The sequence below is a fragment of the Podarcis pityusensis genome, assembly GCF_964106645.2.
Source record: "Podarcis pityusensis genome assembly, chromosome: 15".
NCBI classification, from domain to species: Eukaryota; Metazoa; Chordata; class Lepidosauria; order Squamata; family Lacertidae; genus Podarcis; species Podarcis pityusensis.
The window spans coordinates 23,339,683-23,356,505 of record NC_138040.1 but is presented as its reverse complement, the minus strand read 5'-3'; the positions used below and the strand labels follow the sequence as shown (position 1 = coordinate 23,356,505).

General features: G+C 43.5%; 1 protein-coding gene across 4 annotated transcripts in view; it reads left to right on the top strand.

Moving 5' to 3' along the window:
- GRIK4 (glutamate ionotropic receptor kainate type subunit 4) overlaps window positions 1-16,823 on the top strand; it is a 469,347-nt gene that overhangs the window by 155,918 nt on the left and 296,606 nt on the right. For all 4 annotated transcript variants that reach the window (XM_080983424.1, XM_080983422.1, XM_080983423.1 and 1 more), the window contains exon 2: window positions 15,653-15,784. In XM_080983424.1, coding sequence (XP_080839550.1) covers window positions 15,703-15,784 — 82 coding nt within the window. In that variant the 5' untranslated portion in view covers window positions 15,653-15,702. The remainder of the gene's footprint in view (window positions 1-15,652; window positions 15,785-16,823) is intronic.

The following is a 16,823-nucleotide window of genomic DNA, read 5'->3' as shown; positions in this document are numbered from 1 at the left end:
CTGCCTCTGGGACTGGTGTGATGGCCAAGGCTGTATGCCAGAGGAGTGAAGGGAGTTTCCAGGGAGGAATCGTCAATATTTGAAGATGTTGATAAATGGAACATTCTTTGTCCCTTGGGGTGCTCATTTGCTGCATTTGCATGCTGACTTTCTGCCAAAGTGCTCAAGATGGTTCACTGTTTAAAATGATAGCTTTACAAATTAGTAGACACAACTGAAAAGTGTCAGGCTGGGCATGGGAAAATAAATTTGGGTAACTTGGCCTCTCTACATGAGGCTAGGAAGGGAGGAGCAGAGTGGCAGCTGGTCCCTGCCAAGCTGATGGAAGGAGTTATTTGACTCTCCTATCCCTCTGAAGAAGCCAGATGGAAGGGTTGCCTCAGTTGCTGAGATGGTCAAAGGTCTCCCCTGTCCTTGCCAGGAGTCCACGGCAAGGAGTCCTACCACAGTATGTTTTTATTCTAATGCAAAAGTTTCCAGGTCCTGGTCTACAACATGGAAAATGATGTGGAGTGGGGAATAGATTGCAACAAGAAGAAGTTGGAAAAAAATAAAGATTGAAGATATGCACGACTGAGCATGCTATATATTTTTTAATAACAACAATTAAGTTTTATATAGCACACTTCAAATGTTCAGAGTGCTTGGAATGCATTATCTCGGGGATTCATTCTAATCTCTGGGTTGGAAATCTATCTCAAAAAATGAATGTTCAAATGGAATTTTAGAATGCTTCTAGATTTGCTCCTTTTCTCCAAAACTTGGTATACAAATGCTATTGCAGAAAAGTTCTCAGGGGGAACTTTTAGACTAAATGCTGGAGGATGGATATTTATGCATTTATTTATATGATTTTATATGCTCCATTTTTCTACATTAACATGTACTCAGTGACCAAAGCAACAAAAAAGGAAGCTGCAGTAAAAGCATAGCATAAGTCATATTCAGAGACCTTTGCTTAAGAATGGCAGCTGAAACAACATTATTTTCTGTGCTCTTCTCTGATAGGACCATGGAAGGCAAAATGTTCCCCCTTCAGAATGCCATTCCGCAATCTGAGTACTGCAATATTCCCTCTCATACTTATCTGCTGAATGTCCCAACAGTGCAGCAGGCACAGTTGAAAGCCTCAGAAGGCTAAAAATATATCTGCTACACCTTTCTTTATAAAAGTTCAAGGCAATTCACAATAAAAAAGTATAAAATACATTAAAATTTTAAACCACAATAATCAAACAGAGCAGCAGACGAAGCTATAAAAGCATTGAAAACATCAGTAATGAAAACATCACTAAAAATCCAAACACACCAAAGAGCAACATTGTGGCAGGTGGTAAATTTGTGGCTTTGGAGGCCAAAATTTGTAATGTCAGAGCGGAAGGGAGAGGCACAACAGATGTCCCATCACAGTGAGATTCTGAGGCAGATCAATGTGGACATTCGTGAAATGTCCTGCTATGTAGCTCAGTAGCATCCTGGCCTCAAACTCAGAAGAGGCGCAATCAGCTGTATCACTGACTGGGGAACCAGACTGCATTCCTGCTGCTGCTTTCAGTCCCAACAGAGCCCAAAGCTCATGGAACCTGAGGCCAATGGCCTGAGTCAGGACTCCACTGGATTCCATCACTTGAGCCTGCCTCATGAGAGGAATCAAGTGCTTCTTGTGCCATCACACCTCTCCAATGAGACAGGGAGCATGCCAGGCAGGAGGACACAAGAAGACAAAGAAGACCTTGTCTGCAGGCCAGGGCCACAGTCTTTAGGTCAAGGGTGTGTGTGTGGAGCTTTGGCAAAGTGGACCACAGGAAGAAACTTATGAGTTTACTTCGGCTCAAGGGTGCTGTCCATGGTGCTATCCCACCTCCTTTCCCTTGTGAGTTCCTGTTAAGAAAATGAGTCAGAAGAAGAGGTAGAGCACGTGTTCTGCATGCAGAACCCCCACATTCAATTTCTGGTATATCTGAGCAGGTTGAGAAGGACCCCTGTATGAAACTCTACTACCAGTCGTTGTAGGTGATACTGAGCTGGTTGGGCCAGTGCTCTGTCCCTGCTATATATGGCCATTTTCTTATATTCCTAGCAGGTCCCAGACGATTAAGGGCTTTATAGAATGAAGGGAATGTTTTGATTTGACCCTGCCCCGCCCCGCAATAAGACTATTGGAAAGTGCTTGCATAGTCGCACAGTCCAAATAATTCTGCAAGAGAGAGCGGGAGGCCTTTTTTCTAGGAATATTATTGTTGCAAAGAGCAGCCAGCAAGGCATAAGACGATGTATCTGGTGTTCAGGGATGCTTTCAGGAACATAGACTGAAGCATCAGCATTAGCGCATGCCCCGTTTCCCCACCTTAACAGCATCTTCCGCCGTTAGCTTCTGCCGAAATGAATAACAACTACGCCACAAATATCTCAAGATCTCACAAAGTAGCTACAGCATAAATTGGGAAGAATGTTCTGTAGCACAACAAAGCGGATCACGTTAAATATGCAGCAGTATTTTCCTTCTTCTTCCTCAAAGCAGCCTCTCCCCCCTGAGGAAGCAAATCTCACTTTAAAAATGTCTAAACATGCCGTCAAAATTATTTCATGGTGCAAAGTGAGGGAGAGTCTGTTGCCTCCTCATTTTATATCTTCTCCCATTCCTTTGTATTTTCCATAGCTAAGCACATGAATAAAGCCTTTTAACGGCTAACGCTGCCATGATGAGAGAAGCCTCTGCCAGATCATGCAGCCACGTGGTAGTTCTCAAAGCTGTCTTAAGAAGTTATGGGTGATGGCTGGGAAAGCACCTTCTTCTCCATCTTTGTCTTAATTGGGATGCAGGTCAAAGGAGTAGCATGACATCATTGCAGCCGAGAAGACCATGGACTGTTGACGACTGTTAATGACTGCAATTGGTCTTACAGGAAAAAGCAAGGGTGTATCTGAAGACTACAACAGATCAACACGGCTACCTACCTGTAACATGGACTCTCAGTTATGGATGAGCAGCTAGAGCCAGTCTAGGCTCTAGAGACAGGATACCTGACCACCAAATTGCCAACCCTGAACCAAAATAAAAGTACTGAGGGAATGAGGACTTGCATGTTTCCTTCTCAAGGGCTTCCTCCAGCAAAACTGGATCACTGACCAGCATCCTAAGCCTTCTGGCAATTGTTAGCACTGAGTGCCTATCATGTATAATAATAATAATAATAATAATAATAATAATAATAATAATTTATTATTTATACCCCGCCCATCTGGCTGAGTTTCCCCAGCCACTCTGGGCGGCTCCCAATCAAGTATTAAAAACAATACAGCGTTAAATATTAAAAACTTCCCTGAACAGGGCTGCCTTCAGATGTCTTTTAAAAATAAATAAATAAATAAATAAATAAATAAATAAATAAATAATGTATGTGCATGTGTGTCTATTACTTGGAGTTCCTTCTAGGTAGGGTGGGGTAGTAGACTGAGGAGACAGCTTCAATCAAACAAAAGTTCTAGAGGAATTAATAACTTTTTTCATTTAGGCAAAACTGGTGTTCTTGTGCTAGGATCTTCAAAGTATGCAGAGCAAAGCTGGCTTGTGAGGGTTTCTTTTCCTGCCCGAGGCAGAGCGGCAAATTAAGCCCCACCTCCCCACTCCCCACAAGCCAAGGTGTGTAGTGCCTAAGGCCAATCATGTTATTTTGGCAGCAGAGTCTGAAAATCCCTCAGCTATTTCTCACCCCCCCCCCCACACACTGAAAGTAAAAGCAGAATAGTAATACATAAAATAATTAACCATTTTCTGACCTTTCATGACAGCAGATGTTAGGTGCCTGAGGTGGCTGCTTCGCTCTGCCCAGTGATAGGGCCTATCTTAATCTGGGCCTCAGCTGCGGAAGCGTGAGGTGGGTATCTGCACCAGATCTAAAATGACAGCTGATGTGTACAGCCTGGTGGGCTGAAAAAAATCATCTACAAATCAGGAAGTCGCTTCAAATTTCCTTCTACCATGATTTCACTTTTCAGCAAGCCACTCCTGTTCTCAGCCTCACCTTCTCTGCCCTGCAAAATGGGAACAATATTTATTTAAACATTTATAAGTCACACTTTCATGCAAAACATCGCAAAGCAGTAAGCAACCTAAACAAAAACACCAGCATAAACTATATTTTTAAAATGTCAGATATGCCAGTAAAAGCTGGCTGGCAGATATAATGACCTACTTAAAATATGTTAATGCATGGGACGGCGGTGATTATGAAACAGAACATGAATAAAGCCATTGGAGGATGCTTTAGAATTGTATTCTTTTGTTTGTATTTCCCTGACTTGCTTCTAATAATCATAATCAAATAAAACAGGAGAGCATTCTCCAGCTGAAGGCCAGTGCTTTAAGTGGAATGCATTCTCTCTCTGATGTTTCAGGATTTCTTTCTTTCTTTTCGCCTTTTGGTTCATACATAAGGCAAAGTGTCAGGGGGCTGTTTTCTTGTCATGGAGGAGGAAGCTATGTTAGGTGAATGTAGCTTTCCTCCTGTGCTCCATGTTCTGGTTAATCATAAACCTGCTGTTCCCCTCCAGGAGGCTGATCATTTCTGTGTTACTTTGGCCTGCCAGCACTTAAGCATCATCTCCTTCCTTGCCCGCCCCCCTTCTAAATTTCCCAGCATTTTTTTACCACTGGAATGGTATCTTAACTGGAAGGCATTGAGGCTTCTCTCTCTGGGGTCAATGCCTCTGGTTTTGCCCATATATCTCAATTGCTTTTTCCCCCCCAGCTGGCACAGCGGGTAGAATGACAATCCTGCCCAGAGTGGGATTAGTTCCTTATTAAAAAAATTGTTTTAAAGATGTCAGGTGGAATCTGCTAATGGAAAGTTTCTTCTGCCCATGTTGCACTTCTTTGTGATTGAGCCAAGTAAAGCAGTTGCTAGTTTCTTGGCATTAGGGGGTTAAGACTGCATAGCAATCATATGCTCTGAGCTGGAAATCCTTTCTATGAAATGTTAAGTTCTGACTTGCTGGATCAATCCAAAGGTCCGTCTATTACTGCATTTGTTCTCCAACAGTGGTCAGCCAGATGCCCCCTGGGCATGAAGGTGAGAACCTCCTCTGTAACTGTAGCCAACTTCTGGCATTCAGTGTTATACTGCTAGAACATGGCGGTTCCATCTAGGTACTCCATTGGGGAAGGGCCATAGCTCAGTGGTAGAGCACCTGCTTTGCATGCAAAAGGTTCCAGGTTCAGTCCCCAGCTTCTCCAGGTAGGACTGGGAATGTCTATTGCATTAAACCCCAGACAATCACTGCCAGTCAGACAATACAGAACTAGATGGACCAATGGGTCTGACTCAGTCCAAGGCAGCTTCTTCCTGTTCCTACTGGCCTATATTCAGTGTAGCTCTAAATAGCCATCCTGTTACTGCAAGGATTTATGCTTGTGCAATGGCACTCTCCGCCCCGCCCCCATTCCCCCAATTTTGCTTTGGGGTTGGGGAGGCTGCAGGGCATGGACATGAGAAGGAGAGGGTAGGAGGAATCTTCTTGCATAAGCCTAAATCCTTGCATTGATGGGGCAGCTACTTAGTATGACATTGGATGCAATTTATTGTTTCTAATAGCTGTTGAGTCTAATAGGCATGTCCCTTGTGAATTTGACTGATTTAGAATTAAAAGGCAGGAGTATTTGTATGCTTTAGGATGGTAAAGATAGAGGCATCCTCGTGCACAGTATTCACATCATTCCACAACGTGTTGTGGCCACTATGGTAGCTACCCCTGCTCTGTTATAGCACCATTCCCTCTTTGATGTATTTGGATCACGGGCAGAATAGAAATTTAATAAATTCAATAAATACAGAATAGATGACCCCAAAGTCATTTGGGATTATTATTTTTTATGTCCCAACATGGAGGGGTATATGCAGGATCCCCTGGCCATGCTGCTCTGGACTGATGAGCAGGAAGAAGGGGTAATGCTGTCATTCTCAAGGGAGGAACCAGCTCTCCAATAACTAGGCTCTCCCACTGCATCCACTCAGGCTTTTCTTAAACTGGTAAAAGACACATGCACCAATTTTCTTGGAAGAAGCTGTCTTCATATCCTCCTGCGTAGGGGTCTGTAAGTCATTATGGAAATGTAGGTTATGCCATTAAGGCTGGCTGGGACATTAGCAAAGGAAGATGTTAAAGAGGTGGACACTGGTGAGTCCAGACAATGCAATGGGATTGGATTCCTCTTTCCCAGTTCCTTCTATTGGGCATGCTGGGGACAGAGGCACTTGTCTCTCTGCATTCATTATCTTCCTTTGGCAGGACTGTTCTTCTGACAATCAACTCTTCTGATTCCACCCCACCCCCAAAAAACATTTGGCACATGGTGGCAATCATGACATCTTTTCTGGGGGACTTGGTCCTGCTACAAGGAGCTGCTGGCATTACTTAAAAGGTGTCACAGACTGGTGACGTGAATCAGACGGGGGGTGAAGAAAGGATTTTAGGAGGACTGGGTGGAGTTGGAATCCAGGCAATTAAAAAACGCCCACTGCTCCAAGGAGAAAGGGCCGTTTGCTCAGTGGTAGAGCATCTGTCTTACAAGCAGAAGGTCCCAGATTCAATTCCTGGGCATATCCTGGTAGGGCAAGGAGAGACACCTCCTCACCAATTGGAAACCATGGAGAGCCACTGTCAGTCACTGTAGACAACACTGAACTAGCTGAAGCAGGCTTTTAAGATAGTACATCTTCATGAGTGAGTCATGCAAGATTTTAAATGGGAGTTTTACTGCTGCTGCTGCTGAATGCTGCCCTAAGTCATTTTAATTCTTGGTTTTATGGTACGCCACTTTGGATATTGTACACAGAAGTTAAGAAGAAGCTTTATATATAAATAAATAGTGCCTTAAAGCTGCAATACATGTGATTAATAATGACAATAATATTCAAAGTGAAGTATGGAAGAGATTTTTACATGCAGATAAAAATTGATTTTATATTCTGCTTGTCCGTCATAGAGATGTAGGATAAATAAGGACAGGAGAGCAGCTTGCCCACTTAAAATGTGCAACAGTGGAAACCACAGAACAGCAGATCAATTTCTGAGTTATGGGGGAAAGAGGTAGGGGAGCCCCTATTCTCCCACCTGATTTTCAATTGGCTAAAGTGCTTTTCCTTCTACTGTTTTGTGGAAAAAGCTTTTATTTGAATGGGGTTTTGTCTCAGCTTCCACTCAGTGTTAAACGGAATTTCATTGTCTTTGATTTTTTATTTTTTTTAAGGAAAGGCAGGATGCAACATCCATTTAATGTGTAATTAAATGCACACACCCTGATTGGTGACTTAATCTCATTTTAGCTAAATTGTGATCCTCCCCGTAGCCTGATTTTTAAATAGTAGCTAAAGGAACCACATGAAAAGGCAAAGGGGATCAGGCCTCCTTTACTCCCCCCCCCCCCCCGGTATTTCATGCAACCAGCAAATCCATGAATAGCGGAGCTTTGCCTCTGTTTTCAGTGGATTATCTCCAAATAACTTAGAGTGGTCCCTATTGAAATTAATAGAGCTAAGTTAGCCCTGTCTATTAATGTCAATAGGTCTGCTCCGAGGAGGATGAGCATTGGATACAACTCAGCGACTGGATGTCTCTGAGAAGGTGCACAGAGGCCCCTAAGGACATTAGAGAGAGTTAATGCATGGCTGTCAGTGGGTATCAGGGTTTGTAAAATTGCTCTCCTGAGAGGGTGTTAGAAATCGATTTTGTGTGTATGTGTGTGCATGCACTGTAATAGCTAGCTCTGTGTGTCTCTTGCCATCATGCCAGTGCCAGTAAATTCCGACTCGATCCTGCTGTTTTGTCAATAACGCGGAAAGTTCTGAAATAACTGCTCAAAGCCGTCAAATGATATGTTGTTCCATAACTTGATTCAGCTTTGCAAGCACTTGGCAGTAACCAACTTTCTGTGAACTTAAAGTTTCTGAGCCCACTGTGCCCTGTCATAGGAGTCTGTGTGTTCACACTCCTGTAATCTAGATCCAGTGACCTAAGAACCCAATGTTTTGCAATTAGAACCAGCTAATTATTCAATTAAATGAGGAGGGGGGAGAACCTCACATACCACCTTTACCTCCCTGGAGAAAATGCAGGATATGAATGCAATTAACTAAGTAATTCTCAACCCCACTTCCATTTTTGTGGCTTCATCAGTACTCCCCCACCCCAAATATTTCATTGCTTTCACTTATTTATACAAGGAGCAACAATCAACATTCAGAAATCCCACCCACACCCAGCAGCAGCAGCACAAAATGTCTATTTAATTACATTTAACTTTTAAATCATTTCAGCTTTAAACAAAGGTACCTCTCCACAAGTTGTCATGCATCCTCGGAGGCCTATAACCATGTTCTGTTAATGTTGCTTATGTCATAAAACTATGCCAGGTTGATCAAAAAGTGGTAGTTTTCTTGTCTGTGTTCCTTTCAAAAAACAAAACTCACTGGAGAATTTCAGAGGTTTTATTTATTTTTTTAAGCATAGGGAAGAGGCATCACGGCAGAAGATGCACAGAAGTGGAAGATGAGGATATAGAGGCCATATGAGAGAATCTAAGGCTGTGTATGCGCTGCACCTTTAAAGAACATTTGAATTGCATTCTTTCCAAGCCCTCAAAATTCCCAGCAACCAGTAACCAACTACAGTGCCCAGAATGATTTGAGGGAACAAATGTGCTTGTTATGTACTGAAGTTCTCACCCTGGGCCAGCAGGGGGATACTGTAGATAGTTATGCAAATGAAGGATCGAAAGTGACGTTCAGTGATTGGATAGTTTTAGAAAGTTGTTACAGTAATGTGGTACTGGAGCTCTATATAAGCAGGCTGACTGAGCCCTTCAGTTCAGTTCTGTCCTGGCCTGTGAATAAACAAGAGCTGTTTGAAGAATCGCTGTGTCGTCTGGTATGTTCACCCACAACTTAACAGTGCTTCATATGTCCTTTAAAGGTATAGCGCATGCACAACGTTAAGACAAGTGTTCTGTTTCTATCACTTTTGCCAAGTGGTTCAGTTGCTCGTTTTACCAGCAAGGCCAAGGAGCTGCTCAGTAGGTCAGAGACTAAGGTGGTTGAAGCAACAGAGGAGCTGTCCAGCTAAGAATCTGCTGAGAACAGGGCAGGATGAGATGTTGCACAAGAAATTGGAAGGCCCAACTGAGCCACTTTGTTACAGCCCCTGCTGCTCCACCATCTCCCTAGAGCAGTGGTTTTCAACCAGTGTGCTGTGGCAGCCTGGGGTGCCTTGAATGATGGTCAGGGTTGTCACAGGCCACATTGGCCACTGGCCCTCTTTCTCTCCCTCCCTCCTCTGATGCTGTCTTGTGTCTCTGTCTCCCAAAGGCTTGTGCAGCTGTTTATTGCAGCAGCCCTGGCTATAAGCTCTACAGGTGAATGCTGCCTCTGGGAGACACCTCTCTTTGGGGTGGGGGGGGGGCTGCTCGGAGACCAGGGACTCCCAAGGAGAGGGGGGAGGAGAGGAGGCCTCCACAAGGGAGGGTGTTTGAAAAAGGGTGAGAGACTGCCAGCTCTGCAGGCAGGGGTGACAAAACTGGGCTCCTGAGCCCCACAGAAAGAATGTAGTTGGTTAATGGAGCTGTGGACTCAAAAAGGTTGAAAACCTACCCTAGAGTGAGTGTCAGCAGGGCCTGCGATAGATTAAGCCTCATCTTCCCATTCCTCACCAAGAACTTTTTTCAGCAGCTGTGTAACAGACCAGTAAAAGACTACAGTTACGTTTGCTTCATGATACGTTTTTTCAGGTTGCGTCCCGCGGCGCCCCGGAAGTACTGGAAAGGGTTACTTCTGGGTTTCGCCACTCGTGCATGCGCAGAAGCACTAAATCATGCTTCACACATGCACAGATACAGCACTTCAGGTTGTGGGCTTTTCATGTTGTGAATGGGCCTCCGGAATGGATCCCGTTCACAACCAGAGGTACCACTGTATTGTCCAAATGGTATTTCAGGCTGAACTTTGGGTTTCTCCTCACAGATCCCAGAATCTTCCACCTGCCAAAATGCAAATGGAATACCCGGTTCAGAAGCTTCCTTGTGTTGCTGTATGCTTGGGGTGAAAGGTTTTGGGCTTCCAAACAGGCACAGTCTGTCCCCGTAGTTATGAGGAGTTAAAACAGTTTTAATCTTTAAAAACCTGACAGAGTAATAAAGAAAAAGGTTTTTGCCTGGAACAAAACACAACAATTTAGAAAGCCTCCCTAGAGAGTGAATTCCACAAGTACGTATCACCCTCAACCAAGAAAGCCCTTTTCCCAGGCACCATCCAACTTAGATGATGAAGCAACAGTTTGGTAGAGATAAGTAGATAAGTCAAAATCCACACGATTACATTTTTGAAGGCTCATTATTTTTGAAAGCCTTGCTTTCCGCTACAAAGAATAAAAAGGGGTTTTTTTTATCACTGGGTTTCACAGTTTAAGAGTAAGCATAAAGCGATAACCAGCTGTGGCTTGGCACCCACCACAGTCCTGAAAATTATATGCATATTAAGTTAATTACATGTAATTAAAACATGCAAATTAGCAGAGTAGCCCCTCCCAACACACATTTCACTCTCTGTGCTTAACAGTTTACCCACCCCTTAATTATACTGTAATGCTGGGGCATGGGGGTGGGAGAGGAAATTCAGCTAACATTGGGGATTGGCCGCATCGAACAGATGAAATTGTGTCTCTTTTATTGAACCAACTCCTGTAAGGAGCTTTACAACTTTGCAATAAATCCTCAGGCCTGGATGTTTAGAGCAGGAAAGTGAGAATAAATTCTTATGCTATGATTTCATGTCTGCCAAAGAAATCTCACAAGATTTGGTAAAATAAAAAAATGCAGAGCTTCAGAACAGCTCACAACTCCGGTAAGAGAGAGTATTTCATGAATCTCTTGGGGTAGATGTGTCTGCATGATTCTCATCTAGGGAATCAGATGCATTGTTACAATGGTTCGTATATGGACTTAGTTGCTGCTGGAGCACAATGCAGCTGTACAGTCGCTTGTGTACTGAAAGGCAGTGCATATCTTGCCTTGAAAGAGTGGGAAGGATAATTGAATTGTTGAGTGACCATCAAAGAATTACTTTCACTAACTGGGCAGCTAAGAGGCATAAATGTTTCTTCCAAATCTCTATTTCAACCTGGGCGGTAGTGGTTAGAGTGTCTAATCCCATCTTATTCCTCTAGATATCCCAAACAAGTCATTCTTTCTGCGACTAACCTACTTCACAAGGTTGTGCATAAACACTAAGGCCTCCTGCAGTGCACACCCTGATATTTCTCAGTCTGCAGATACTCTGGTATGTTTTGAACCATTGGGCTTATTGTAGGGCTATGACATTTTTCATTTGTGTTCTTAGGCAAACAACAAACACCCTCTTAGCTTTTAAGTCTCTGGTGGTGGGCTTCAGTAGTGTTTGATGTTGTGAGTGTGAGAGACTGTGTGTGTGAGAGAGAGAGAAGATTGGGCAATGATAATGATAAGTCAGACTTCCTGGGTCTGAGAAAATGACTTCCTGTTCTGAGAACACAACTTCCATGCATGTGTAAGGTGCACACACTTAAAAAATTAAGCCTTTGCATATTTTTCTATTTTGGCTGGTGGAGCTAAATGACTGCCATTAAGCCAAAGGTGATTTGGCAGGTACAGGTTCAGCCCTGAGTAGATAAGACACTAATCAACTGCTCAAATGGAAATCTTTCCTTCTTCTGCATTTCCTCGGCTGTACACTGACTGGCTGCTCAGCTGCAATTACCGACACTTTCCAGGGTCCTCTTGGATTTCTCTCTCCTCCTTCTGCCTCATTTATCATCACTGCTGCCCCAGGACAGCACAGCTGTTCTTGGGCTCTCGCAGCTAAAGTCGGCATCTGAGGGGATTTTCTGGCTGTCAGGCAACTTCTGGTGGCTGTTCGCACAGACTCTCTTCTGTCCGCCTCTTTCAAACCATCCATTTTGTACCTTTACATCCTTAATTCAGTCTCCTGCTCATGATTTTCTGACCAGCATGCACTTCTCCCATTTATCAAGCTCATTGTGAAACGTGCCCAAAGGGTGTATTTATTTACGGGATCTCTTTGTCGCTGGAGGCCTGCGATCAAACAGTCGTTTGGTTAGTGCAAATCATTATATGAAATCCAAGCTCCAACTCCAGCATGACAGCCTCTTTAGCCTCATGGCTAAAGGCACACAGTACATCCTACCTTAGGCCTTCTCTGAGAGCTATCCCAACATCTCCACTTATACTTTCCCCTCGATTCTTTTGTTGTTGTTTAGTCGTTTAGTCGTGTCTGACTCTTCGTGACCCCATGGACCAGAGCACGCCAGGCACTCCTGTCTTCCACTGCCTCCCACAATTTGGTCAAATTCATGCTGGTAGCTTCGAGAACACTGTCCAACCATCTCGTCCTCTGTTGTCCCCTTCTCCTTGTGCCCTCCATCTTTCCCAACATCAGGGTCTTTTCCAGGGAGTCTTCTCCTCTCATGAGATGGCCGAAGTATTGGAGCCTCAGATTCAGGATCTGTCCTTCCAGTGAGCACTCAGGGCTGATTTCAGGGCTCAATTCTTACTTCTCCTTTATTCCCTTCCCTGAAGCTATACAGCCCTGTACTACCCACCTCACAGTTCACTCCTGGGCTCTTTCCCCCTGTTTCTTTACTTCTTCAGACTACTACCAGCCCACAACCACTTTTCTTCCTTGCATTCCTGTGATGTTTACCCCAGCTGCGTGGACCTTTCTCTTCACTCACAGAAGTTGTTCTGTGTGTCAGCATCCTATTGCTGACACTTCCACCCTGAGCAGTCAGAATGTGTGGCAATCGGCACCCTAATTTGCTGCATTTGGAATCCTCCTTTTCCACAGGAAGGGTGAGAAGAGTTGACATTGTCAAAGATCCCATCTTCTACCAACTAATGATAGAACAGAACCTGCCTATCATGTCTTCTGGCAGAACTTGCAGCATGTCTCCATACTTACCTTATTAAAGCTAAATTCTCAGCAAGGTTCTGATTTTTCTGCTTGGTTATATTACTACAGCAACATGGCCGCACTAATGCTGCCTTGTAAATTGGCCACTATAACGGTTTTTTTCAGGTAATTGCCACTGTCTGTTCCCTTTGCATTTCCTTTCCCTCTGAACTCAGACTACTATGCTCCTTCCCACTCCCATATTTCTAAGTGTTTGCCAGTTCAGCATCACACTAAAGAACAGATCTGTCTATTCTGGTTTCTTTCCATTTCTCATTTTTCCAACATTCAGTTCAGTTCTCCCCATTCCTACATCTAATATACACAGGTCTGTAAGCGGTTTTGCCTCGTATACACATTTTTGCAAGCGTTCTCCCACAACTGAATGCATGTTGTACATTATTTTCATGCATATAAGCATTTCTGTGCACGTTCACCCCCAATATGTGCTTTTTTTTTTGGTATGTATTTTTCAGTTGGAGAACTACATTGCAAAATTCAGAGAAGAGTGAATTTGGAGGCGTAGTTGTGTTTTGGACAACAATTTAAGCACTGCAACTTTAAAAGATCTTGGGTTGAGGGGTGGTTGGATACCCCCTAGCCTTCATTGCATTTTGTGATGAATTTGTAGATGTGTCATTCAGTCAAAACATCAGCAGGATCTCAAAAGAAGCCAGTAAATTTTGCAAGAATAAAACCCTTTAAAAATACACTCGGGGAGGTTTGTACAACCTTAGTAACTTAGAGCTTTTAAAAACTCAAAATATACAGCTATCTCCACTCCCCCCATTTTTTTCTAAAAAAGAAACCCAGGCGATAGAAATGCGAATAAAATAACATGAGCTTGATGTCTATTTTGTTTTGCCACACTCTTGCATATGCAGAACATGTGAGTTACTCTTAATTTGTTTATATGACTTAAAAGAGTGGAGAAGGACCGATAAATTCTATACGATGCCCCAGAGGGCCAATATGGGGAAAATAATTCATCCTTACTGTGCTGCCATTTGCTGGATATGACAAGTTTTATTTTTCATGGCTCTTCCTCTGAACCACCCTTCTTCAAATTCTCCCTCCCACAGTTCTTTCTGTGATCTTTTATTCAGTTTTGCAGCTGCATCTCTGAAATGGAAGAAAATAGCTCTTAATAATTACATAAGTGCCACCCTGTGCTCCAGCCCAACCCAACAATTGCCAGCACAATGTGAGATATAATTAGCACCTCTTTCCACCTGCCCATCAATCTTGGACTGGTGTGGCCTATGCTTTGGTCAAAAGCTGTCTCCTCTGGTGCTGGATTGATATCTGATGAATATTATTTATTAAATTTTTATGCCACACTTCATCCGAAGATCACAGTTTACAATCCCTTGCAAATTCTGCTAGCTTGAACAATGACTTGAATTCAAGGGTGCCAAGGGGGTGAGTGGAGAGGTAGGAAGGTTTAAAGCAGAGGTTGGAAAGCCTGTGGTCCTCACAGATGTTGGGAGTTGGAGTCCAACAACATCTGGATGTCCATGAGGATCTCCATCCCTCCATCCAGGTCACTCTTTGTTGTTGTTGTTGTTTAGTTGTTTAGTCGTGTCTGGCTCTTCGTGACCCCCTGGACCAGAACACGCCAGGCACTCCTGTCTTCCACTGCCTCATGCAGTTTGGTCAAACTCATGCTGGTAGCTTCGAGAACACTGTCCAACCATCTCGTCCTCTGTCGTCCCCTTCTCCTTGTGCCCTCCATCTTTCCCAACATCAGGGTCTTTTCCAGGGAGTCTTCTATTCTCATGAGGTGGCCAAAGTATTGGAGCCTAAGCTTCAGGATCTGTCCTTCCAGTGAGCACTCAGGGCAGATTTCTTTAAGAATGGATAGGTTTGATCTTCTTGCAGTCCATGGGACTCTCAAGAGTCTGTTAATATGTCTAGGATATATAAAAATTGCAGAGCGCTGTACAAGAGAACAAAAAGCATGCAGTACATAATAAAACAATGTAAAAATGGCACAAAACAGAATCCCATACTTTGCGCTTGCCAGAACATCACTACTCTGAAAATATTTGGGTGAAAAAAATTCGTTTTAGCAAATCATGAGAGTATGCCTCATTTCTAAATTTGTGTCAGGCTTCAGATACACTTTATGGCTAGGTGCAGCAGTTTGTTTTTGTGTATATATTTGTTTGAGGGGGGATTGTGACAGAAAAGGAACAATCCACAGGTCCATAGGTGGTTGACATCTTCAAAGGCATACTGGTGATCCATTTCCATTGGAGACAAGGCAGACAGCTTGGCTTCTCAGTGAGATATAAGTTGCTCAGACTGAGGTATTGCCTTGGATTTGAGGGTTTTATAAGGCTTCACGTGTCCCTATTGGCCTGTGGGATCAGCAGCATTCAGGGTAGAATAGGGTTGTCATATTTCAAAAAGTGAAAACCGGGACACAAAAGTTGTCAAGCTTCTCGGGGAGTTTTCCAGCCAAAATCTACACCACCAACATGGGCTGCCATTTGATTTTCAGCCAGAGGTTTGCGAGGGCTGAGTACAGACTATGTCCAGGAAATTCCAGACGTATGGCAACCTTAGCGTAGAACTGCAGCATAGAGGGCATTCTTGTGATTGACAGGAGGAGTTTTCATAGCAACCTTTTTCTCTTTCTCTCTCTTTTGCAGAGTTATGTCATGCCCAGACCACCGCAGGGCTCCATGAGGATTTATAGAAGATGCCCGGGATCTTGGCGCCTCTGGTGCTCCTTTTGGTGTGGCTAATGGAGATTGCTGCCAGTCCCCACTCTCTGAGGATTGGTGAGTAAAGAAAATTAAGCAGCTACCATGGATTTAACTACAGCCCCTGGCTAGGGCACTCCATTCCCTGGAGAAACCAAGGACCCAGTTCACAATAACAGGAAAGGCCAATGGGTGACCTGCAAAACTAGGTCCAACCCCAGTATTATCTCTCCCCTGGATACCCCTCTAAATTTGAAAGAATCCACACTGCAGTGTTATCATGGTCATTGGGGATTCATATGCAAGGTCCCAGCTATGGCAGAGTCCTTCATCAGCGCAGATCCTGGACTGCCAACTTTATTATAAGAGAGGGTTTTGGTTTAGGAGGATGAAACATGTTTTTCCCCCCTCCCTGGACCACTGCATCAGTAATCGAAGGCCCCCAAAGGATGCACAACCTCCTCTGGAAGGCTTATATAATCTAGATGAAATAAATGAGGCATAAGTCTGGTGTAAGGAGAAATCAGTTTGACTTAGTGCGCACTTATTTTAGAAATTAATCTAGAAAATGAATGAATGAGCCCATTCATTTCTTCTTTGCTGGCGGAATCAGCAAATGTGAATGTGAATGAATGTCAGGGAAAGAATGAAGATGCATTTATTTGCTCCTATGTTCATTTGTTTTTAACTGTTTTGCATTGGAGGAATTGTTTTGCACTGCAGAAACAAGCTAGGACATGGTGTACATTACGGTTTACAAGATATGTGGAAAGAGAGAGGAAGAGAAACAGAGCAGGGAAATAGAGCAGTGAAATTGATAAGAGCGGAAAGCTGTGTTTACTTTAGATGACAGAGGGTGGCTGAACGCCCTTTTCAGTTACGTATAGATACGGACCCTTTGTCATACCTGTGGCAGATCATTTCCCAGGGGAAGGGTGTAGAATGTCTACAAATTTCTTGCCACTTGGATAAAAAACAAAGACGTTACAGGCAGTGGAAGACTAGTTGGGCCTTCTATTGAATTCAGTGGGATGATGAATGAACTAATGAGTTAATGCAATGCCAATAATATTTAAATTAAGTGAATGCAATATGTTACAATGAAAATGAATGGGGA